The sequence below is a fragment of the Somniosus microcephalus genome, unplaced genomic scaffold (genome assembly GCF_052327205.1).
Source record: "Somniosus microcephalus isolate GS21.2 unplaced genomic scaffold, FLI_Smic_1.0 unresolved_chr9, whole genome shotgun sequence".
NCBI lineage: Eukaryota > Metazoa > Chordata > Chondrichthyes > Squaliformes > Somniosidae > Somniosus > Somniosus microcephalus.
In genome coordinates, this window is record NW_028225187.1 from 37,234,355 (window position 1) to 37,260,889 (window position 26,535).

The 26,535-nt window shown below is 43.6% G+C and overlaps 2 protein-coding genes and 1 pseudogene across 2 annotated transcripts in view; 1 reads left to right on the plus strand and 2 right to left on the minus strand.

The window, feature by feature from the left end:
• The window catches only part of LOC147085076 (immunoglobulin superfamily member 1-like), a 96,676-nt gene extending 80,146 nt beyond the window's left edge, over positions 1 to 16,530 (minus strand). Inside the window, exons 1-2 of the mRNA XM_085979423.1 lie at positions 16,224 to 16,530; positions 13,279 to 13,575 (exon numbers count right to left, since the gene is read on the minus strand). Of these exons, the coding sequence (XP_085835549.1) occupies positions 13,279 to 13,575; positions 16,224 to 16,530 (604 nt within the window). The remainder of the gene's footprint in view (positions 1 to 13,278; positions 13,576 to 16,223) is intronic.
• Positions 16,531 to 19,299: 2,769 nt separating this feature from the next.
• LOC147085077 (histone H3-like) lies at positions 19,300 to 19,843 on the plus strand (annotated as a pseudogene).
• Positions 19,844 to 22,024: 2,181 nt separating this feature from the next.
• Positions 22,025 to 22,399, minus strand: LOC147085078 (histone H2B-like). The gene has a single exon (XM_085979300.1). The coding sequence runs from the start codon at positions 22,397 to 22,399 to the stop codon at positions 22,025 to 22,027; it is 375 nt and encodes a 124-aa protein (XP_085835426.1).
• Positions 22,400 to 26,535: the final 4,136 nt, after the last annotated feature.

Genomic DNA, 26,535 nt, shown 5'->3' on the forward strand with positions numbered 1-26,535 from the left:
TCTCCGGATTACCCCTGGTGCCACGTGCTAATGACTGCAGAAGCAGGAGGATAGAACATATGAATGCTTGGCTGGAGTGATGGCGCATGCAGGTGGGATCTAGAATCCTGAGGCACTGGGACCATTTCTGGGGGAGGTGGGACCTGTACAAGCCAGACTGGTTGGTTAAGAAGGCACATGGGATACGTGCATTTTTTAGCTGAAGCATAGAATAAAAGAGCAGGGAGGTTATGCTTGAATAGAATAAAACACCAGTTCGGCCACAGCTAGAATACTGCATGCAGTTCTGGTCACCACATTAGAGGAAGGATGTGGTTGCACTAGAGAGAGTGCAGAGGAGATTTACGAGGATGTTGCTTGGGCTGGGGAATTTTAGCTATGAGGAAAAATTCGATAGGCTGGGCTTGTGTTCTTTGGAACAGAGGATGCTGAGGGGAGACATAATTGATGTGTCGTACTTTATGAGGGTCCAAGATAGAGTGGATAGGAAGGACCAAGTTCCCTTAGCAGTAGTGTCAATAACCAGGGGGCATTGATTTAAAGTACTTGTTTGGAAGTTTAGAGGGGATTCGAGGAGAGTTTGTTTTCACCCAGAGGATGGTGGGGGTCTGGAAATCAGTGCCTAAAGGGTAGTGGAGGCAGAGACCCTCATCACATTTAAAAAGTACTTGGATATACACTTGATGTGCCGTAACCTACAAGGTTACAGACCAAGTGCTGGAAAGTGGGATTAGGCTGGAATAGCTCTTTGTTGGCCGGCATGGAAAAGATCGGCCGAAAGGCCTCCTTCTGTGCTGTAATTTTCTATGATTCTGTGATAATTCTATGTAGCTTTGAATGTGCCTCGGCGCAGGAACTGAAAGGCAGCAGGAAAATTAAGTAAAACTGTATCACTTTGGATGACATCATCGACAGGATTCAAAGTTATGCGGGTAAATCGCAATGGGTTGCTATTGACCATTGACTTAACCACTCGGTCATGACTAGTATGCCGTTCGCTCTGCCTCATGCAGCTTCTCAGTTGCTGCAAAGCTGGTGCCTGCAGGCTGAACACGGTGTCAGCCTTTTGTCCCATTATTTTATCTTGTAGATTTTCTCTAGTGACAGTGATTGTTTTAAGTCCCTCCCTTTTGCCACTTGATTTTCCACTAACATTGGGAGACTTTTACATCTCTCTTGAAGCCAAATACAAAATATTTGTTGAAAGTCTTTGCAATTTCCTTCTTTCCCATTATTAATTCCCCAGACTCATCCACTGTGGACCAACGTTTCCTTTCGCTACTCTCTTCTTTGTTATACACTTGTAGAAGCTCTTACTGCCTGTTTTTTATATTTCTTGCTCTTTTACTCTCATAATTTATTTTCATCCTCTTTATTTGTTTACAGTCATCCTTTGCAAGTTTCTAAATATTTCCCAATCTTCTGGCCTACCAATAATATCTGCAAAATGTCATGCCTTTTCGTTCAATTTGATACCATCTTTAACTTCCTTAGTTAGCCGTGGATTGTTCATCTTTCTCGTCGAGTCTTTCTTTCTCACTGGAATATATCTTTGTCGAGAGTTATGAAATTTCTCCTTAAAGTTCTGCCACTGCTTATCTACCGTTTTACATTTCAATCTATTTTCCCAGTCCACTTTAGCCAAATCTGTCTTCATACCATTATAATTGCCTTTATTTAAGTTTAAGACACTCGTTTCATATCCAAGGTTCTCACCCTCAAACTGAATGTGAAATTCTATCATGTTATGATCACTCTTCCCTACAGGATCCTTTACTATGAGATAATTAATTAATTATGTCTCATTACAAACTACCATATATAAAATAGCATGTTCACTGCTTGGTTCCACAACGTATTGTTCTTTAGAAACTGTCCTGAATAAACTCTATAAACTAGTCCTCAAGGCTACCTTTGGCAATTTGATTTGTCTAATCTATATGAAGATTAAAATCGCCCACGATTATTGCAGTTCCTTTCTTACAAGCCCCCATTAATTCCTGACTGATAATCTGTCCTAGAGTGTAACAAATGTTAGTGTGCCTATAGATTATTCCCAGCAGTTACTTATTTCCATTATTATTTCTTAACTCCAGCCAAACTGATTCTACATCTTGATTTCCCGTGCCAAGATCATTTCTCACTATGTACTGATCACATCCTTTACTAACAGAACAACCCCAACCTTTTCCTTTCTGGCTATCCTTATGAAATGACAAATATCACAGTATATTCAATTCCCAGCCCTGCTCACCTTACAAGCACGTCTCTGCAATGGCTAGTAGATCATAGAAACAAATAAGATAGGAGCAGGAGTAGGATAAGGGGTAAGCCATTTAGGACAGAGCTGAGGAGGAATGTCTTCACCCAGAGAGTGGTGAAGCTGTGGAATTGTCTACCACAGAAGGCAGTTGAGGCCAATTCATTAAATATATTCAAGAAGGAGTTAGATATATTTGTTAAGGCTAAAGGGATCAAGTGATATGAGGAGAAGGCAGGGACAGGGTACTGAGTTTGGATGATCCGCTATGACCTCATTGAATGGCGGAGCCACCTCGAGGGGCCGTATGGCCTATTTTAGCTCCTAATTGTATGTTCGTATGTTTGTGATTGCCTACAAATACTGATTTCTTTCAGTTCCTCCCTCTCATTAGACCCTATGTTCCCTGAAATCTCTGGGAGATTATATGTGTCCTCCTTTGTGAAGACAGAACCAAAGTATGTATTTTATTGGTCTGCCATCTCTTTGTTCCCCATTATAAATTCCACTGATACTGAATGCAAGGGACCTGCGCTTGAGTTCAACAATCGTTTTCTCTTCACATATCTATTGAAGATTTTACAGTCAGTTTTTATGTTCGCTTCAAGCTTACTCTCATACTTTATTTTCCCCCTCTTAATAAATCCCTTTGTTCTCCTTTGTTGAATCCTAAACAGCTCCCAATCCTCAGGTGCACTGCTTTTTCTGGCCACTTTTTGTGTCCTCTCCTTGCATCTTATGATATCGCTAATTTCCCTTGTTAGCCACGGTTGAGTCAACATTTTTGTTCGATTTTTTATGCCAAGCAGAGATGAACGAATTCTTTAGTTCATCCAAGCGATCTTTAAATGTTTGCCATTGCCTATCCACCATCAACCCTTTGAGTAACATTCCACAATCAATCCTACCGAGCTCGCACCTCATACCATCGTAGTTTCCTTTATTTAAGTTCAGGACCCTAGCCTGTGCGTCTAATACTTCATTCTCTATGTTAATGAAGAATTCTATCACATTATGATCGCTCCGCCCCAAGCGGTCTCGAACAACAAGATTGCTAATTAATCCTTTCTCATTACATAATACCCAGTCTAAGATGGCCTGATCTCCAGTTGGTTCCTCGACAAAATGGTCCAGGACACCATCCTGTATACACTCCAGGAATTCCTCCTACACATTATTGTTACTATTTTGGTTAGCCCAATCTATATGTAGATTAAAGTCACCCATGATATCTGCTGTGCCCTTATTGCCCGCATCTTTATTTTCCCGTTCAATGCCATCCCCAACCTCCACATGACTGTTTGGGGGTCTGTATACAGCTCCCACTAACGTTTTCTGTCCCATGGTTTTTCTCAGCTCTACCCATAGAGACTCTACATCATCAGAGCTAATATCCTTCCTTACAATTATGTTAATCTCCTCTTTACCCAGCAATGCTACCCCACCTGCTTTTCATTTTTGCCTGTCTTTCCTGAATATTGAATACCCCTGGATGTTGATTTCCCAGCCCTGGTCACTCTGGAGGCATGTTTCCGTAATCCAAATCATATCATATCCGTTTACATCTATTTACACATCTAATTAGTCCATCTTATTATGAATGCTCCTCGCATTAAGACACAAAGCCTGCAGGCTTGTTCTTTAACACTCTCAGACCTAACTTATTATTTCTATTTCTGCCGTTAATTCATCTATCTTGTTCTGAATGTTGCGTGCATTCAGATAATGAGCCTTTAGTGTTGTCTTTTTGCTATTTTCCCTACTCTGACCCTGTTTGCTGGTGCACTCTTATGTTTGTACGCTTTGCCCCTTCCTCGCACACTCTGATTCTCATTACCCCTAAGCTACCTTGCATTTTGGCCTTCTCCTTTCTATTTAACTTTCTAAGTTTCCCCTCACCTGAACCAGCACCCCCCCCCACCCCGCCCCGCTATTTAGTTTAAAGCCCTATCTACATCCCAGGTTATTCAATTCACCAGGACACTGGTCCCAGCATGGTTCAAGTGAAGCCCGTTACAATGGAAGAAGCCCCTCTTTCCCCAGTACTGGTGCTTGTTCCCCATGAATCGAAACTCATTTCTACCACACCAATCCTTGAGCCAGGCGTTCAAATCTCTGATCTGATTGACCCTATGCCAATTTGTTCGTGGATGAGGTAGTAATGCAGAGATAATTACCATCATGGTTTTGCTTTTTAATTAGGATCCAGCTCCTGAAACTCACTTAGCAGAACCTCTTTCTTAGACCTACCTATGCCATTGGTATCTACGTGGGCCATGGCAACTGGATCATTCCTCTCTCACTTCAAGTTCCTCTCCTGCCCCAACGAGATGTCCTTAAAATTGGCAATGGGCAGGCAACACAGCCTTCTATAGTCACGCTCTCGGCTGCAGAGAACAGTGTCTATTCGCCTAACTTTACTGTTCCCTTCCACTACTTCATTCGTTTTTACTCCCCCAACATGAATATCCCCCTGTACAACCATGCTGTGTTCAGTTTACTCAACCTTGCTGCAGTCCCTGCTCTCGTCCACACAGGCAGCAAGAACGTCGTACCGGTTCGACAAGTGCAAGGGCTGAGACTTCTCCAATGCTATTCACAATATATATTAAAGTTCTAGACAAGGGAACTAGATGTAATATCTCCAAATTTGCAGATGACACAAAACTGGTTGGGCGTGTGTGCTGGTAGGAGGATGCCGAGAAACTCCAGGATGATTAGACAGATTGGGTGATTTGGCAAAAGCATGGCAGATGCAATATAACGTGGATAAATGCGAGGTTATTCACTTTGGTGGCAAAAACAGGAAGGCAGATTATTATCTGAATGGCAATAGATTGGGAGAGGGGGAAGTGAAACGAGACCTGGGTGTCCTTGTGCGCCAATTGCTCAAGGTAAGCATGCAGGTGCAGCAGTTGGTTAAGAAGGCAAGTGGCATGATGGCCTTTGTAGCGAGAGGGTTTGAGTAAAGGAACAAGGATGCCTTGCTGCAGTTGTACAGGGCCTTGGTGAGACCACATCTTGAGTATTGTGTTCAGTTTTCATCGCCTTATCTGAGGAAGGATGTTCTTGCCATGGAAGAAATTCAGCGAAGATTCACCAGGCTGATACGTGTGATGGCAGGAATGATGTAAGAGGACAGATTGGATTGATTGGGCTTGTACTCGCTGGAGTTTAGAAGAATGAGAGGGGATCTCATTGAAGCTTATAAAATTCTGACAGGATGCAGGAAGGATGTTCCCGATGGTCGGGGAGTCCAGAACCAGGGGTCACAGTCTAAGGATAAGGGGTAAGCCATTTAGGACAGAAATGAGGATGAATTTCTTCACCCAGAGAGTGGTGAACTTGTGGAATTCTCTACCACAGAAGGCAGTAGAGGCCAATTCATTAAATATATTCAAGAAGGAGTTGTATATATTTCTTAAGGCTAAAGGGATCAAGGGTATGGGGAGAAAGCAGGGACAGGGCACTGAATTTGGAAGATCAGCCATGATCGCATTTAATGGCAGAGCAGGCTCGAGGGGCCAAATGGCCTACTCCTGCTGCTATCTTCTATGTTTCTATGTTTCTATGTTTACCTTCTGCATCCCTATACTTGCCTCAATCGTAGTCAGACCCTCCTGTTGTTGACCACGTACCAAATCTGAAAAATTAAAATGAAGGTTGTGACTGCCTCCTGGAACAAAGCTTCCAAGTAACCTTCTCCCTCCCTGAGGTATTGCAGTGTCAGAAGTTCGGACTCCAGCTCATCAATTCACAGCTGAATTTGTTCGAGCTGCAGACACTTACTGCAGACGTGATTGCTGTGGACCTCACTGGGGTCCACCAGCTTCCACTTGCTACAGCTGCAGCACCTCACCTGCCCTGCCAACTCTATTGTATTTTCCTTAAATAATGAAATTGACAATTTTTGAAATACTCATTTGACTATATATATTTTCTAATGCAAGCAATAAACTTGGATGAGATAATGAGGTTACCTGGTAATTCCTGTCAGCAGGGGCTGTCTCAGTGGTTTGGAATTTCTGCTATAATAACAAAAGGCTTTTGCTAATGCCCGGAGGTTAGTGGCACCGAGTCCAGTTCTATGGATTACTGCTTCTACAGAGTAGTACAGTCGGAAATTCATTAACTCATCCAAGGCTATTACTTGGATTAGAAAATATTAATAGTCAATTGAGTATATTAAAATTAGTTATATGCCTTAGGTCTTTACTGTAACTTAGCCCACAGTCATAATTAAACCTTTTTGTTTATTTTTGTTATGCATCAAGCAGAACCTTTTACTCCCCCCCCCCCACCCCCCCGGCACCTCACCAAATTCCCTCACTCAGCAAATTTCCGAGTTTATTACTCTGTAGAAGCAATAATCCATAGACCTGGACTCGGTGCTACTTACCTCCGTGCATTATTACACTAGCAGAAATTCAAACCCTCTGATTCAGCCCCTGCTGACAAGAATTACCGGGTAACCAGTTCTAGCTAGATACCGCATTAACTGTGCAACTGGCACTAGCAGGCAATTTGTTTACTGCTGTGAAATAAAGTACAAGTTAAGGTTGAAGTTAAGTTAAACGCCAAATGTTAAATGCTAAATGTAATGACATTTTAGAAAGAGATCAACACTTAACAACCCCTTCACTCACCAAATTCCCGAGTATAGTACTCTGCAGATGTAGTACTCCGTAGAACTGCAATAAGTGCAACAAAAATAAAGCCTAACTCTACTTAAAGCTGCACAACGTGCTCCTACACAACCATTACTACAGGTGTGGACCTCAGATTGTCCAGGTTCTGTGCAGTCACCGCTGGCCTGGTGGCAGGTGCGATTGTGCTTTTTCGCATATGTGTTGCCTGCAGCCCGCCCCCATCTCCATTCTCCAAACCCGTGATTGAGAGAGATGTGAAATATATACATTCTGCATATAAAGCAATTCATGTGCGTGTGTGTGTGTGTGTCTTTATGTATTCTTACAATCTATATTAATGATGGGACCGAGTGCAATATATCCAAGTTTGCTGATGATACAAATCTAGGTGGGGAAGTAAGCTGTGAGGAGAACACAAAGAGCCTCCAAAGGGATATAGAGAGTTTAAGTGAGTGGGCACAAATGTAGTAGATGGACTATAATGTGGAGAAGTGTGAGTTTATCCACTTTGGTAGCAAGAATAGAAGAGCAGATTAATTTGAATGATGATAAATTTTTAAATGTCGGTGTTCAGAGAGATTTAGTTGCCCTCGGTCAGGAAACACAGAAAGTTAGCATGCAGGCACAGCGAGCAATGCAGAAGGCAAATGGCTTGTTGTCCTTTATTGCAAGTGGGTTGGTGAATACCAGTATGGAAGTCTTACTACAATTGTACAGAGCTTTGGGGAGACCACACCTGGAGTACTGAGCACAGTTTTGGTCTCCTTATCTAAGATAGTGCATACATGCCTTAGAGGGAGTGCAGAGAAGGTTCACTAGACTGATTCCTTGGATGAGGGCTTTTTCTTATGCGAGTTTGAGTAGATTGTGCCTTTACTCTATGGAGTTAGCAAAATGAGAGGTGATCTCATTGAAACATATAAGATTCTGAGAGGGATTAACACGGTAGATGCTGACAGGTTATTTCCCCTGGCTGGAGAGTCGAAAAATAGGAGGAACAGTCTCAGGATAAGGGGTATAACACTGAGATGAAAAGGAATTTCTTCACTGAGAGGATTGTGAATCTTCGGGATTCACTACCCCAAAGGGTAGATGCTGAGTCATTGAATATATTCAAGGCTGAGATCGAGAGATGTTTGGAAGCTAGGAGAATCAAGGGATATGGAAAACTGGCGGGAAAGTGGAGTTGAGGTCGATGATCAGTCATGATCTTATTGAATGTCTGAGCAGGCTCGAATGGCTGTGTGGCCGATTTCTGCTACTAGTTGTATATTTGTGATTGTGTGGGAGTGTGTGTGCTTACGTTTATTTGTGTGTGTGTGTGTTTTTTTGAGTGAATGCGTTGTATATGTGTATGTTTATATATGTGTGTGTGGCCGTGTTTTGTCCACAGGTCTCGGTCTATGGGTATGCATTTGTGTCTGTGCATGAAGTTATGTGTAGGTGTATCTCTGTGTGTGTGTGCGTGTGTGCATGACGTTATGTGTATCTGTGTGCGTGTATATCTGTGTTTGTGTATCTGTGTGTGTGTGTGTCTGTGCATGACATTATTTGTATCTGTGTTTGTGTATCTGTGTGTGTCTGTGCATGACGTTATGCGTTTCTGTATCTGTGTGTGTGTGTGTGTATCTGTGTTTGTGTATCTGTGTGTGTGTGTCTGTGCATGACGTTATGTGTATCTGTGTGTGTGTCTCTCTGTGTTTGTGTATCTGTGTGTGTGTTTGTCTGTGCATGACGTTATTTGCATCTGTGTGTGTATCTGTGTTTGTGTATCTGTGTGTGTGTCTGTGCATGATGTTATGCGTATCTGTATCTGTGTGTTTGTGTGCATCTGTGTTTGTGTATCTGTGTGTGTGTGTGTGTGTCTGTGCATGACGTTATGTGTGTGTGTGTGTGTGTGTGTGTGTGTGTGTGTGTGTGTGTGTGGTATCTTAAATCATGATGCTTTTGCATTGGCTGACAATCTTCAGCATTCTGAGTCATGACAAAATTTGTACCAGTAATGGCATTTCAAAAATAAAGATTTATTAATCCAATACGTTAATCTCATATATTGATCACATCTATTAACCATATTTAAGAAAAACAGAATGAAATCAGTTAAGTGAACTTACAGAAGGAACACAAATTGAATGCAACTGGACAACCTGCCAATTATTGCAAAAGTAATTCTGTTAATTCCGATAGGAAGCCAGTAAAATTAACCATTAATATATTGTAATGAATTAAGCGCATTATATAAAATATGTTAAAACATCATTTGAATACAACTTCACGTTACGTGTTTTGTCTTCTGTTTGATATGAATGATAGAAGAGACTTCCATTCATATAAAAACAGTGAGGTTGCTAATGATAGTCTGAAAACACATTGTACAAAATAACGTCCCTGTTGCTATAAAGACAAATAAACGATGGCTATTCCAAAAGCGAAATCGGAAACTTGCAGTTATCATTGATATACGTTTTTCTCATGGCCGAATTCACTATGAAAAACCTACACCAGGTTAGATGTGAGAGGAGAGCGGAATCCTTTATTATTATGGGGAGTGCTTCCGATTTAGAATGATAACCGTCTAAATAAGAAAACAGTATAAAGTATCACATCGTATGTTGCATCGTGGTTTCTTTACGTTCTCAAAACGTGGCCTCTGCGTTGAAGGTAGGATTCATTTCATTTAAGTTGGCGGCAGCTGTTAACAAACTGGCATGTCCTGCGAATTTCAGAACAAAAATTGTTGTATTCCATGAGACAGGTTAGACCATGATGCTCAATTTACCGATCTCTATCATTGATTCATTTCAATGTAAGTTCTGTTAACCAATCATTACACAAGCCGGGTACACAGAAGTCTCATTGGAGTCGAGGTTCAGCTTGGACGGTCGGCCTCCTGCTACACACGCTGCTCAATATTCAATTCCATTAGTGTCAATGGAATTAAATATCAGTAGCGGGGCGTGGAATGAGCAACCATTCCAGTAACTCCCTCTTCCGCTACCACCCGGGACAGATTTCTACCCGGATAAACTTAGAATTCCACTTTTTATAAATTTAGGATTGATCTTTATCTCTCTCCCTTTCTCTTTCTTTCCTCCCTCTTTGTGATGCCGCATATGATTTCTTTGTGTTCTTTATCTGAGGAAGGATATTCTTGCCATGGAAGGAGTTCAGCGAAGTTTCACCAGGCTGATACCTGGGATGGCAGGAATGACGTATGAGGAGAGATTAGATCGATTGGGCTTGTACTCTCTGGAGTTTAGAAGAATGAGAGGGAATCTCATCGAAACTTATAAAATTCTAACAGGACGAGACAGACTAGAAGCTGGAAGGATGTTCCCGATGGTCGGGGAGTCCAGAACCAGGGGTCACAGTCTAAGGATAAGGGGTAGGCCATTTAGGACAGAAATTAGGAGGAATTTCTTCACCCAGAAAATGGTGAACCTGTGGAATCCTCTACCACAGAAGGCAGTAGAGGCCAATTCATTAAATATATCCAAGAAGGAGTTGGATATATTTCTTAAGGCTAAAGCGGTCAAGGGGTATGGGGAGAAAGCAGGGACAGGGTACTGAATTTGGATGGTCAGCCATGATTGCATTGAATGGCGGAGCAGGCTCGAGGGGCCGAATGGCCTACTCCTGCTCCTATCTTCTATGTTTCTATGTTTGGGGCTTACTAGCAAGTTAACTGGAGTCGGCCGGGAGTTTATTATTCCCCATTGTAGAAATACATATAATCATGATTTAACTCAATGTGTGTATCAAACACATGTGGTTGTGTCATTAAAGCAATGAAACACTTGGCCTGTTTAAGTTGAAGATAGTTCAATGATGATAAATTCTTTATTTTACCTTTTCTTTTCTGGTTCCTAATGGCGGTCGCTACAGCGACTGCTCCAACACCACCACCGCAATCAAACAAATATTGCGAACCATCATTTCAATCGTTGATTTGGCTGTGAAATAACAAGCAGCTGCATTAGACAGATAGGTTCGTGACTGAATTTTACCACTAACTCATTTTACATTTATTTACTTTTCGCAATGCTTGAGATCTAACAGGTCTTCGAAGATTGGTTTTGCATTAAACGGCACTTTAAATAAACTCAACCGCAGCAAATTTGAAGCCCTCGTGTTTAATGGGGATTGGCAGAATGGACTCGCTATTGGCTGAGAGGGAGGAGGCGGAGAGCAGTGGTGAATGGCTGTTTTTCAGAATGCAGGGATGTATAAATCGGTGTCCCCTGGAGTTGATATTAGGACCATTGCTCTTTCTGATATATATTAATGAACTGCACGGTGTATCGGCGGAATAATTGCCAAGTTCACAAATGACACAAAGCATAGAAATATAGTGAGCAGTGAGGAGCATAGTAGCAGACTTTAGGAGGAAAGAGAAAGAATGATGAATTGGGCAAAGCAATGGTAGATATATTTGATGCAGAGATTTGTGAAGTGATGCATTTTAGCAGGGAAAAAAATGAGGAGCTGCAGAATAGACTCAATGGAAAACATTTACACAGGGTGCGGGAACAGAGAGAACTGTCCATTCACATATACACATTTTTGATGGTCGCAGGACAAGTTGAGAAGGCTGCGAAAAATGTATCCGGGACACGTTGGTTTCAAAATAGAGGCAAAAACAAGGAAGTTATGGTAAGGCTTTATATATCACTCCTTACGCCTCAGCTAGAGTATTGTGTACTATTATGTTCACCACACTCTAGAAAGAATGTCACGGCCTTGGAGCAGGTACAGAAGAGATACACCAGAATTAGGGAATTCAGTCATGTGGAGAGACTAGAAAAGCTGGGATTGCTCTCCTTGGAGGAAAGATTAAGAAGAGATCTGTTCAAAATTATGAGTGTTTTTTATAGAGTACATAGGGAGCAATTGTTTCCACTAGCAGGAGCGTTGTTAAGCAAAAGCTGCAGATTTTAATTTATTTGTCAAAAAAAACAGAGGAAGGGTGAGGAGGTTTTTTTTTAACTCAGCGATTTATGATCTGGAATGCAATGCCTGAAAAAGTGGCATAAGCATCTTCGACAGTAACTTGCAGGGCTAAGGGGAAGGAGTAGGGGAGTTGGACTATCTGGAGAGCTCTTTCAGAGCGCTAGCACAGGCACCATGGGCCGAATAGCCTCCTTCTGGGCTGCATGACTCAACGAATATTAGCTGTGCTGAATTTTCTTCGATGTGAATATTTTTTGTCAGAAACAACCTGATTGTATTTATATTCCGTAATAGTTTTAGAAGGGCGTACAATGGTTCTTATTAATACACAAACCGCATTAAACTATTTTTGGCATTTAAAAGCGCTCAGTTTTTGTGAATTCTTCATGGTCCATCAATATTTCCTCCTCGCAAGACGAAGGGTGAAATCAGAATTCGGCTGACCGTTATACACGCAACTCATTTTACTTTCTATTTGGGATTTATTGGAACTCCTGGCACAGGTGAACAACGGGCGACATTGAATTAGCCGTTGAATGTGCAACTCTCCCGATTTTAAATTCCATCACCTTCAGTGGAAAGGGAAATCCGGTGTGATTTATAATGGGGTTCTATTTCAATACTGCACATTCTGCACCATCAGCAAACTGTAAGGTTCACCTATTAAATTCAATGTGAACTAAATTCGAGCCGGGTGTATAACAGGTGACGTATCCGCACCTGCCCTCTTTTCACCCTTGCCATTGAATCCCCTGTCTCCCAGTTGAGGCCTTGCTCAAATTGTTTACTGTCCAAGGAGCGCCCTCGTGTACTTCGTGAAATGTGACTATTATTCTTGTTCCGGTTGTTAAAAGGCCAGTGGCCAATGCTCAGTGCCTCATTGCTTGAACCCACTGAGACACTGGGTGAAGCTGCACCCATTTGTGTTGTTCATTGTTTGATAACAATATCTTCCTGGACCTTACTCTTACCTTTTCTATATCGATGGTGGAATCACATTTGGGAAGTAAGAGCGAATATTAGACGTGCTGGGACAAATTTTCAACATAATTGTTTAGGAGGTAATTTGGTGTCGCATATTGTCTGTACTTGATAGAACCCAGCAATTTACATTCAATTTCGAGCGGTTTTATAACTGGAAGCTGATGTGATTCCGCAGGTGTTCCAACCCCGCACATGTGGAACTTCACCACCTCGAATCTAGGTCAAGGGCTACATTCGATTAAACTACATTTTACCCACAGATCTCTTGGGTCTAATGCACCTTTCTTTCTTTCCATGTGTTATTTGTCTGTTTGTCGGGATGAACTGATTCATTTATATAGTGTGGCTCCAGAAATCTCACAATGTATTTACTGCCACGAGCCCTGTAGTCAATCATTACCTTTACCCACATGTCACTGTATAAATCGCTCTCACCCTTTACAGTCACCTGCACAAGTTGACTGATAGCTGATGTTAACACAGTTCCATTGACCATTGCTTTATAGCGATAGGAGTAGGCTCCTTCATCATCCTGAGTCACATTGGTGAAGGTGATGGTGACAGAATGATCCTCTGCTGACACAGTCCGGGAGGCAGAGAAATTGGCATCGCCAGCTCTCTGCAAGAAGAATATGATGCTGCGATAGACAGTCCATCTGGTGCAGGTAATAGAGACGTTTCCACCGATTTCAACATTTCCTGAATGTGTAGATATAACTGGTTTAAAAATCTCTGAAAAGAAAACGTATTGAGGGAAGTTGACTAAATTTCATATGCTGGAGGCATTGCCATCAATTCAGTGTAGAGTTGCACGAAGTACAATTGAGCAAGTTGCTGATGATATGATTGAGTCGTTAGAAGTCAATATTTTTTGGGTGAGAAATTGGACTCGGATGGTGGTGAAAACCGGACGGTGTCGGATCGGCCGCCCGCTCTATGTAGCGACTGATATTCAGTTCACTTGACAGCATATTACTCGGTGGCTGAATTGAATATTAGGCGCAGCATATCCCAGGCCACTAATGTGCTACCGTCAGTTTTACAACCACACTCCCTACCCCCTGCCCCGCCATGACCAATTCCACCACAGTCATTCTTCGCACTTCGTCTTCACGTTTGTCATTAATGTGCTAAATGTTAGATCCATTTCAGTTTCAGCGTGTTTTGGATCCTCGTAGGTAGCAGATTCATTCCTGGACAATGGGCTTGTTGTTTATTTTGCTGGCTAAGTGTATTAATTGTCGTTAAGCATTGGCAGCTGGTTATAGAACCGTCTCCAGTTACATTTCCATTGGTTTCTGTCATGGCCACACCGGGGTTCTGCCCAAGCGGTAGGTAGAATATCTATCCCAATAAGACTAATGTTTAACAAGATGGTTGTCACTATTCTTACTGCTGCGTCTTGCAGAACAGGAACACACTCTGAAATAGCACATTTAAAGTACTGGGGCTTCCACAGGGGAAGCTCTACAGATATAGAGAGACAGCCACATAATACCAGCTATGAGTAGTGTTACATGGCATGTGCCAACATTGTTGAAGGTGAGCAGAGATGTGGCAATGCAAAAGATTTAGGAGGATAATTCACCAGAGCAGGAGTCAGTTAGTCTAATGCTTTACGAATCACAACAATTGTCACGAATAGAAGTGAAAGACACTGGATATCAGCGACCAGTAACTCCACAGAGATTCTACCACCAGGTGATTCACCGGCGGTTTCAGTCCCATTCATGTTAATTGGACTGAATATCGGGCAGAGCAAATAACACGTGGCCAATAAGATTCTGCCCATTTGTTGCTTCTGCCAAAGATGAAATTCAGCTGTGTAACAGCCGCATCTCTTTCCAGTTCAGAAAGAGTATGTTTTGCCAAAGGATGCGGGATATATTATTTGTTGCACGAGTGAGGAAATCATGTCTCCTTCTAGGTGTAGGAATTGAGATTTTGTTAAGTAAAGCAAAAGGAGGAAGAGTTACCTTCTACGGTTATTAACACAGGGTTACTGAGGTGTGATAATAATTGCCTTCCGAACACTCTCATCTCGTACTTGCAGCTGTAAAATCCTGTGCGTATATCGGAAAGGTTGCTGATAACGATCGAGGCAAAATGATGAGGGGAACCAATATCTAGGGAGCTAAGTTACAAATTGTCCCGATAGAAAGTGAAGTTGTTGACATTGATCTGGTCGGAATCGGATCAGGTAATGGGAGCTGAATCTCCATTCATATATTCACCCGGCTCGTGGTATAAAGAAATACTGGCGATCATCTTTTGTCCTGGAACAGGAGATTAAAAATAATAGATTTGAAAGAATTTATATTCGTATCACAACATAAATCACAGCTTACTCATTATACATAAAGTCAATGGAGGGAAAAGCAGGCTTGCAAGTATTACAGGCGGCCAATGGACATCACCCAATTTACACCATCGCAGAAATGTAAAACTAGCTCTGTTATCATGGGCCACAATTACAGAGATATGCGCCAGAACTCTCAACTTCCCTAGGGGCATAAAACAGCGATTTCCAATCATCCTTCTGTCATACCCACCGCCCGCCCCACATTATTTTATTTTCCATTGAAGAAATTGCAAAGCAAAAGCGAGCGGGATATATAACGGGCAGCATTCCCATATTGCCCATGTTATCCAGCTGAAGTTGAGGCAGCCACACACAGGCAGCCAACATCAATAGAGACGCCAACGGCAACATTCAGATGCTTTGCTATTTATTTCGTCTAGCAATTCTTATATCACATTACTGGTTTTTAGCCTGCTGCCTTAGCTCGGGTTAATTCATTATCAATTTCTTTCCTGAAGATGTTGCTGTACTAAATCATATCGGGTGTAACACAAAACATGAGCAATGCAATCGGCCTCCCATTATACGCACCGGGGTGTGGAACAGGCAGACGAAGCGATGCCGCCCACTGTACCATTGCTGCCCAGGAGGAAGTTCTACTCCATAAAGACACAGCAGGAAAACAATTCTAGAGGTCGCTACAATTTAACGTGGTAACTCAGTAAAAGCATATTTTTGCGGTGAAATTTGTGTTTTGCGGAAGCAACAAAATGGTGGGAATTAATCGGTCGCCCCTTTTGCACACTGCCCAGTTTCCATTTCCACAGAGGGTTGAGCACACACAATAAGATTTTTACCAGTTATCAGAGCCAAGTTTTACAGGTAGATATTCAGTTCCATTGCAGTCAATCAATGTCAACATCAGGCGGGACCAAAAACGTGCAGCAGATTGGATAGGGCCCATTTGTGCACCAGCCCAAGAGCAATATCTACTTTTCTTCAACTGAAGGTGTTGCTGATCTCTGGAAGCCGTTATACAAAATTGCAATGGCATAAAATATCAGAAAGTATAACTCACTTTGGACAGTCACAGCATCACTGGGAATAGAGTTAATCCGGCATCCGGGCACTTGTTTCTCATAAAGGCATTTGTAGCATCCGTCACTATTTGTATTTACATTTATTATTGAGTTAGTAAACGATTGTTGTTCCTTGTATATTTCATTGGTTGTATTGCCAGCCGGCCACCTGAGTAACCACTGAAGCTGACCGAAAGTGTAACCATTGGCAGCATCGCAGATAATGATGAGTTCTTCTCTGACCAGATATACCGGATAACTGGGCCTTGTTGGAGGAGGTGGGGGGTCTAAAACGACAGAATTCATTGCTGATGTTACACTCAGGCTCTGAATGATGAATGGGCAAATTAACATTGCATTAACACATATGATCTGGTGCGCGTTCAGTGTCACAATGTTGCTGCTGTGTTAGAACAAATGTAAATTTCATTACATAAAGGACAGAAAATAACAGGTTTCTGTCAAAGTTTGTTTTATAATAAACGGACCAACTCAATTATAATAATATACACCAGAGAATATCACACTCTTATTTTACAAACTATCGTTGTATTCCTTGGTATTTAGATGATTAAGATGTGACTTTATTGAACTTTTCAAGATATTATGGGTAACATAGGGTCCTAAATTTAAATACAGGAAACTACGAAGATCTGAGGCTGGAGTTGGGTAGGATTGATTGGGGAATGTCACTCAAAGGGTTGACGGTGGATAGGCAATGGCAAACATTCAAAGACCGCATGGATGAACTACATAATTTATTCCTCACAGTTTGGCATGCAAATAAAACAAAAAAGGTGACTCAACCGTGGCTAACAAGGGAAATTAGTGATAGCATAAGATCCAAGGAGAGGACATATAAATTGGCCAGAAAAAGCAGTAAACCTGAGGATTGGGAGCAGTTTACGATTCAACAAAGGAGGACAAAGGGATTAATTAAGAAAGGGAAAATAGAATATGAGAGTAAGCTTGCGGTTACATAAAAACTGACTGTAAAAGCTTTTATAGATATGTGAAGTGAAAAAGATTGGTGAAGTCCAGCGTGGGTCCCTTGCAGTCAAAATCACGGGAATTTATAATGGGGAACAAAGAAATGGCAGACCAATTAAATACATATTTTGTTTCGGTCTTTACAAAGGAGGACACAAATAACCTCCCAGAGATGTCGGGGAACATACAGTCTGATGAAAGGGAGGAACTGAAAGAAATCGGTATTTGTAGGGAAATGTTGTTAGGGAAATTGATGGGATTGAAGGCCAATAAATTCCCAGTGCCTGATAATCTACCTCCTTAGGGTACTTAAGGAAGTGGCCCTAGAAATAGTTGATGCTTTGCTGATCATCTTCCAGCATTCGATGGAATCTGGAACAGTACCCATGGATTGGAGGGTAGCTAATTTTACCCCACAATTCAAAAAAGGTGGTAGAGAGAAAACAGGGAATTACAGACCGGTAAGCTTGACATCGGTAGTGGTGAAAATGCTAGAGTCCATTAGAAAAGATGTAATAGCAGAGCACTTGGAAAACAGCGACAGGATCGGACAAAGTCAACATGGATATACAAAAGGTAAATCGTGCTTGACTAATCTACTGGAATTTTTTGAGGATGTAACTGGTAAAATAGATAAGGGAGAACCAGTGGATGTGGTGTATTTGAACTTTCAAAAGGCTTTCGACAAGGTCCCGCATAAGAGATTAGCGTGTAAAGTTAAGGCACATGGGATTGGGGGCAAGGTATTGATTGGATAGAGAACTGGTTGGCAGACAGAAAGCACAGAGTTGGAATAAACGGCTCTTTTTCCGAGTGGCAGGCAGTGACTAGATGGGTTAATGCAGGGATTGTTCCTTGGGCACAAGAAATTCACAATATATTTTAATGATCTAGACAAGGGAACTAGATGTAATATCTCCAAATTTGCAGATGACACAAAGCTGGGTGGGCGTGTGTGCTGTGAGGAGGATGCCTAGACTCTCCAGGATGATTTGGACAGGTTGGGTGATTGGTCAAAAGCATGGCAGATGCAATATAACGTGGATAAATGCGAGGTTATCCACTTTGGTGGCAAAAATAGGAAGGCAGATTATTATCTGAATGGCAATAGATTGGGAGAATGGGAAGTGCAACGAGACCTGGGTGTCCTTGTGCACCAGTCGCTGAAGGTAAGCATGCAGGTGCAGCAGGCAGTTAAGCAGGCAAATGGCATGTTGGCCTTCGTAGCGAGAGGGTTTGTGTACAGGAACAAGGATGTCTTGCTGCAGTTGTACAGGGCCTTAGTGAGACCACATCTTGAGTATTGTGTGCAGTTTTGTTTGCCTTATCTGAGGAAGAATGTTCTTGCCATGGAGTGGGTGCAGCGAAGATTCACCAGACTGATACCTGGGATAGCAGGAATGAAGTATGAGGAGAGCTTGGGTCGATTGGAGTTTAGAAGAATGAGAGAGGATTTCATTGAAACTTATAAAATTCTAACAGGACTAGACAGACTAGATGCAGTAAGAATGTTCCCGATGGTGGTGGTGTCCAGAACCAGGGGTCACAGTCTAAGGGGTAAGCCATTTAGGACAGAGATGAGGAGGAATTTCTTCACCCAGAGAGTGGTGAACCTCTGGAATTCTCTACCACATAAGGCAGTGGAGGCCAATTCATTAAAAATATTCAAGAAGGAGTTGGATATATTTCTTAAGGCTAAAGGGATCAAGGGATATGGATAGAAGGCAGGGACAGGGTACTGAGTTTGAATGATCAGCCATGATCTCATTGAATGGCGGAGCAGGTTCGAGGGGCCGAATGGCCTACTGCTGCTCCTATCTTTTATGCATCTATGAAAATGCTTATTTCCTTCACTAAAATTGGCGGGCATTTTGAAATGGGCGATCAATCCCAGCTCAGCCAATCGGGGACTGAGTTTCTAGCATTTCATTGATTGGTCAGAGTTGGGTTTAAACTGCCTGGCTTTCGGTCTGCAGCCAATCAGTGCTAGGGGCGGTCCGTCACTGAGTATAACAAGGCGGACACACTGCAGATTCCGCATTGACAGTCCCTTTGTTCCAGATTTTGCTGAGATCAGTTGAGAAAATGGCCAGGACCAATGAGACAGCGCGCAAATCGACCGGACGGAAAGCTCCTCACAAATAGCTGGTGATCAAAGCGGCCCGGAAGAGCGCTCCAGCCACGGGCGGAGTGAAGAACTCCCATCGCTACAGACCTGGCACTGTGGCTCTGAGGGAGATCCGCCACTACCAGAAATCCACTGAGCTGCTGATCCGCAAACTGCCCTTCCAGCGCTTGTTGGGGAGATCGCTCAGGACTTCAAGACCGACCTGCGCTTCCAGAGCTCGGCCGTCATGGCCCTGCAGGAGGCCAGTGAGGCTTACCTGGTGGGACTCTTTGAGGACACCAATCTGTGTGCCATCCACGCTAAGCAAGTCACCATCATGATCAGAGGCATCCAGCTGGCCGGCCGCATCCACAGGGAGCGCGCCTGAACTCCCCCTGCCCGGCTCCAGACTTTAGCACCAAATGCAACAACGGGTCTTTTACGAGCCATCAAATCAGCAAAGGAAAGTGCTGCAATCTGTGCAAGGCAAATTGGTCTGCACACACCGTGCAGCTCTTGTAGTGTTACCTTAACTGGGGATTTACAAATTGGGGGCAGTGAATATCTGACGGAGCGTTTATGATCTCGGTTGAAATGTGAGTGAGCTGCCCAGTAGACTGAATGAACTCGCACAGTGTGAGTCGGAAACTTTAATTGGCAGTTCTGATTGTGAATTGATACAACTCCACATACCGGGATAGATCCGCGCGAGAGAGAGAACGAGGTGTCTGAATATTGAATCTCACCTTTAAAACCAGCTCTTAATGCGGGACAGGTGGGAACTTTAGTTACTATTTGAAATATTTTAAATTAACCAAAGCTGCAATTCTGGTTCGATCCTGTCTGCTAATTAAAAGGGGAAATGTTTGTATGGTTCCGGATGTACCTATTTCTCCCTTTGGAATTATTGTCCCAATAAGGAACAGTAAGCCCAGCAACTGCTCACTCACTTTATACTCGGTTCTTAACATCCGTTCATATTCGGCTCTCCCAACAACGTGTTTATTGATTGTCAGTCTCACGTTAGTGTCCGTGTGTTTTGTTTTACTCTGAAGCCAGTCCTTCTCTATATTGATTCACTGACCAGAATATTCTCTCACAGCATGCCCGCTGCACTGTTTGTAGATCTAGATTTCTACATGTTCCACAGTCAGTGTCCTGTTTATAACCGAAAATGGCTAAATAGTAAGCAACCCTTTCCCAGATACAGTGGGTGGCTCTGAAAAGAGCCTTTGGGTTATTAGATTGAATCCTGTCCACTTTACTTGCTCTTGGAGCTGGCAGTGCTGGTTTTCTTGGGTAGCAGCACCGCCTGGATATTAGGCAGCACCCCGCCCTGAGCGATGGTCACCTTTCCCAGCAGCTTGTTGAGCTCCTCATCGTTGCAGATGGCCAGCTGCAGGTGTCTGGGGATGATGCGGGTTTTCTTGTTGTCGCAGGCCACATTGCCGGCCAGCTCCAGGATTTCAGTGGTCAGATACTCGAGCATAGCAGCCATGTAGACCGGGGCTCCGGCACCCACACGCTCAGCGTAGTTGCCCTTTCGCAGGAGCCTGTGATAACGGCCCACAGGGAACTGCAATCCAGCCCGGGAGGAGCGAGATTTGGCCCTGGCCCGAGCTTTACCGCCGGTTTTTCCTCTTCCAGACATTTCCACATTACACTCGTTCAGAGAAAGAATGAAAATCTCCTCCCACATCTGCCCTTCTTATAGCTTCTGGAGGAATGCAGATAGCGTACTTGTGATTGGTCGCTCTATGGTCAACTGCATTGGTGTTTTCTGGTGACCAATCACAGTCTGTTTTTTCCCGCCAATGAAAAGTGTGTGGAAATAACTGCCTCAACAGTCAAACCACCAACCATTTTTTAATTTCAAAAAGGCCGCCAATATTTTCCTAAACCAGCGAATTAAGTTAATAAATTGACGATCAGCCAAAGATTTCCGGATATTTTATTATTCCTTTTGTCTTATTCCAACTCTCCCTTGCAAATTCTAGTCTGTTACAATTAGGATTAATGTTGGGTTCAAGTTCAAACTGTATCGGGCGGGCATCAATTTGCATTGATTCTGTAACGGGACACATTCCAGCTCAATCTTTGTGAGGTTTCACAGATTATCGATCGATCATTTGCACAGGTGCTGCTGCGGGAGTGAAACCAGAACTGGGAGTCCTGCTGTGAGAAGAGAAGAGGGTCAGAGGGTTCAAACTGCCCCCTTTCTGGTCTCTGTACGAACCCCCATTCTGCGTTGCAACACTGCAGGTATTCACGGGTTAACAAACGGATTGACTCCCAACTGGCTTTACAAAAAGATTGAAAAGGCCTTGACAGAGAACGAGGTGACTAAAATCCGAATCTCATCCCTAGAACAAGCTTTTAATTCATCCTGTCTGACAGCAAAGGGAAAGAGCGAGCAGGGACCGTGTTTATAATTTACTGGGCAGGAAATTCAACAGCGACTCTCAGGTCGATACGGATAATGGAACTGCTTATCTGAGAATTCTCAACTAAAGCTACAGCTGGAAATTCAAAAATTGTTCTCAAAAACATTTGATCAGCAAATAATTAGAGTAAACTGAGGAAAAACACAGCCAATTGCGTCGAAAGGAACACGCGTTTGTGTAGCTCTTTCGGAGAGGTTGTGGGAGGCTCTTAAAAGATCCGTTGTGTTTTGGGTTTGTTCTTTCAGGGCAGCATGGAGTTTTACTTGGAGCTGCTGTATTTGGTCACTGCCTTTGTCCCTTCCAACACGGCGTGCTTGGCCAGCTCCCCGGGCAGCAACAGGCGCACGGTGGTCTGGATCTCCCAGGAGCTGATGGTGTGCCCCTTGTTGTAATGGGCCAGGTGGGAAGCCTCACCCGCGATGCGCTTGAAAATATCGTTCACAAATGAGTTCATGACGCCCATGGCCTTGGAGGAGATGCTGGTGTTGGGGTGAACCTGCTTCATCACTTTGTAGATGTAGATGGAGTAACTCTCCTTCCTCGACTTTCTGCGTTTCTTGCCGCTTTTTGATGCCGCTTTCTTCACCATTTTCTTGGTGCCCTTCTTGGCGACGGATTTCTTATCGTCAACCATCGTCTCGTTCAGGATCAGGAAACAATTTAAGAGAACAATGCTCCGAGCTCGTATTATATAGGCTGTCCCACACTCCGTCCACAGAGCTATGCTAATGAGGGATGGGTGAAGGCAAGGATTGCGATTGGTTTATTGGCAACGTTGTCAATTTCCTTTGTTCTCTATCTCTCCGATTGGCTTCCTTACGCATCCAATCAGATTCTGCGTTCACCACAATCTCATAACTGGAATGCCTTCACGCATTAAAACCACTTCCATATTTATACTGTCCTCTAATCCCATTTCTATTCTGCTCCGTCAAACCTCTTCAACAACGGCCGGCGTTACGTTGAAGGTTATCTGTGGTTTTTTCCTATGCATATATACTTGTGTGTGTAAAGAATCTTAACAGCCAATGCGCGGTAGTGATTGTTGATCTAGATTTCTAAATGTTCGACAGACAGCGACTGGGATATAAACGAATGATCTCAGATCAGGACATTTCCAGGGCATCTACTGTAAAGTTTTAATATAAAACTAACTCTAGGACAGTTGCTGTTAGATCCGTGTATCTTAATGTTGTGTCCTTCAATAATCAGACAACGACTGCAGGGAACGATTCAACAGGTGTTTACTGAATGAGGGTTAGTCTAGAACCAACTATACAGATCACTACTCAGGGTTTATATACAGGTGTGGTCACTGCCGGTACTACAGTATAGAGGAGCTGTAAAAAGTAATTCTCTCCCTTAAAGGTACATACATTACCATTCCTCCGCTTTTAGATTAACAGTACCATAACACTCATTTAACAATTAAATATCAAACTAATTACAATTAACACTTTTAACATGCAACATTAGCTGAAAATAGTCTATTTTTAAATTCAGTCTTTGGGGAGGCTTCCTGATCCTTTCTGGATAGCGCCTTTCCCGAGTGTCTTGCTCTTGGGGCGGAGGCGATTCTGGCCCCCTGTCATCGGTTGGTTCATCAGCTTCCGATGCGACTGTTTCTGGGGTAGATGCAACCTGTACGTTGGGTTCATCACCAGGTACGTATGGGCGAGGCATGGGGTTGACTTGTTCCTGTGACTCTAGGATCTGGTCAGCATGGCATCTCACGATGCTCTCACCAACGTCCACTGTGTACATTAGTGGGCCCTTCCGTGTGCATATCGTTCCAGGCTGCCATTTTTCTGTTCGGTAGTCGCGGGCCAAGACTGGTTGCCCTACATTGAAGCTCCTTGTTGGCTTCTCATGGATGTGCTGGAATTGCTTACTCTCAACATCTCTTCTTACGTTTGGTCTGAGCAATTCCAGGAGAGATCTTAACCTTCGGTTGAAGTACATCATGGCTGGGGCCTGGTTGGTGACTGCATGTGTCGCATTCCGGTAGGCGAACAGGAAATTGTCCACCTTGTGCTGCAGTGGAATGTTGTCATTGTACATAGCCTTTATTCCTTCTTAAAAGTTTGTACGAACCTCTCAGCCAATCCATTTGTGGCTGGATGATACGGGGCGGATGTGTAATGCCTTACCCCATTCTTTTTCAAGAACCTCCGGAACTCTTCGGACACAAACTGTGGTCCATTGTCGGAGCAAATCTGTTCTGGCAAGCCATTCCTGGCAAAAATGGTCCGTAGGACTGCAATAGTTTTCTCCGTGTTGGTGGAGGACATCTTGATGACCTCAGGCCATTTCGAGTACGCATCCACGGCTATTAAAAACATTGAGTCCATGAATGGACCAGCAAAATCAATATGCACCCTTTGCCATGGAGTTGAGGGCCACTCCCGTGGGTGTAGAGGGGCATGTGGTGGTGCATTTTGGACCTTCTGGCATCCTGAGCAGCTCTTTATCAGGTCCTCGATTTGCTGATCGATCCCCGGCCACCACACATAAGCCCTAGCAAGGCTTTTCATTTTCACCCCTCCCAGATGACCTTCGTGAAGCTCATTGAGCACTCTCTCCCTTAACTTGGGTGGAATTACCACGAGTGATCCACACATCAAGGTCCCCTGGCATACTGACAGCTGTTCTCTTCTGGTTGAGAATGCTGGCAACAGTGAGTCGCCATGTGCTGACCATCCCTTCACCGTCAAATCATATACCTGAGGCAGTGTCGGGTCATTTCGGGTTTCCTTCTCTATACCAGCGTTAGTTACTGGCAAGCATTCAATTATAGTCGAATGAAATATTTCGACAGGATCCACTGCTGGTGCTTCCTCCGCAGTAGGCAGTGGCAGGCATGATAGCCCATCAGCATTTCCATGCTGTTTCGTGCCCTTATACTCGATTTCATATTGGTGCGCCCCTAGAAAAAGTGACCATCTTTGTAGCCATTGTGCAGTCATCACCGGAACGCCCTTCTTTGGATTAAAGATGGAGACAAGTGGTTGGTGGTCAGTCAGCAAGGTGAACTTCTGCCCGCGCAGATAGTGATTGAACTTTTTCACTCCCCACACTAGGCTGAGGGCCTCCGTGTCAATCTGGGTGTAGTTACGCTCGGCTGAGGTTAGTGATCGTGACGCAAAGGCTATTGGCCTCTGAGCCATCCAAGAATTTCTGCGACAGCACCGCTCCAATGCCGTAGGGTGATGCATCACATGCCAACCGAATTGGTAATGCCGGGTTGTAATGGGCCAATACCTCTTTCGATGTGATTAGTGTTTTGCTCTTCTGGAAAGCTCATCTACATTCGTCACTCCAATTCCATGGCACCCCAGTTTGCAGTAAGGTGTTCAGTGGGTGTAGTATTGTAGATAAATTTGGCTAGATCTTATGGCAGTAGTTTACCAGCCCGAGGAACGAACTCAGTTGTGACACATTTTCCGGTGCTGGAGCCTTGACTACTGCCTCAATATTCACTGGGGACTTATGTAACCCCTCTTTATCGATAACGTGGCCACAATACGAGATCTGTTTTATAAATACTCGCATTTGGGGTGGTTAGCTCGGAGCCGATATTCCTGCAATCTAGTGAGCACCTGCTCCAGGTTGGCAAGGTGATCACTGGCATTTTCGCCCGTGACCAGGATGTCGTCCAAATAACACTGAGTCCCTGTGATCCCTTGCAGGACTTGTTCCATTGCCCTCTGCCAAATAGCCAGAGCTGATGCTACCCCGAATACCAGCCGGTTGTATTGGTAGTGACCTTTATGGGTGTTGATTGTGAGGTATTTTTTGGTGCTTCTTCTACCTCCATTTGCAGATATGCCTGGGCCAGATCAATCTTAGTGAAGCTTTTCCCTCCAGATAGCGAGGCGAAAATATCTTCAATCCGCGGAAGTGGACATTGCACGGTGTGAAGGACCGGTTTCACTGTTACCTTAAAGTCCCCACAGATGCGAACCTTCCTTGGTTCCCCAGGCGTGCTGCTCAACGACTTTTTCATCACAGCAACGATGGGTGTAGCCCACTCGCTCCAGTCTACCTTGGACAGTACACCTGAACGTTCCAGACTCTCCAGCTCTGCTTCGGCAGCTGGGCTTAAAAAATTTTGGACTTGCGTTTTCTTAAATTATAATCATCGCTGTCATGCCTTTTAGTGTTCCGAGTCCTTGCTGGAACACTTCTTTCACATCAGTTAGGATCTTTGACAGTCACCCAGGTGTGACGTCGTCATCCTTTTTGTCAGCCACAGTCAGTGCCTGTATGGAATGCCAAACTAGCTGTATCTTCCAGATCCATTTACGTCCTAGTAGTGGTGGTCCTCCATCTGGCAATACATATAGGTCCATTTTTGGTGTTTCCTTGCTGTTATATATAACGTTCACCCTTATTTTTCCTTTGGGGTAGACTTTTTGCACCATGTACGTCTTCAAGACAATCTTCGTATCTCTCAAGGGTATATGGGTATATGTGAGAATAGCCGCTTGTAGTCCCTTCGGTTTATGACTGTTAGGGCTGATCCTCTGTCCAATTCCATTTTCACTTGGACTCCTGCTGTCTTGAGAGTGTGACTCAGATAGTTTGGTGATCCTCCATTTTGATCACATTATCTGGTTTCAGGCAACGCAGCTCCTTGCTTCCGGAGTCTGTATCATTCTCCTGTTCGTCTGAACTACTCTCCGTCACTTTATGTACCTTCTTGTATTTCTCCTGTGGAGATTTCTTGCTGCTGGTTTGCTTTCCCGACCTGCAGACTCTTGCTATGTG

What these genes read in the sequence shown, in the direction of transcription:
- LOC147085078 (XM_085979300.1), bottom strand. Translation starts at nt 22,399, where the DNA reads ATGGTTGACGATAAGAAATCCGTCGCCAAGAAGGGCACCAAGAAAATG.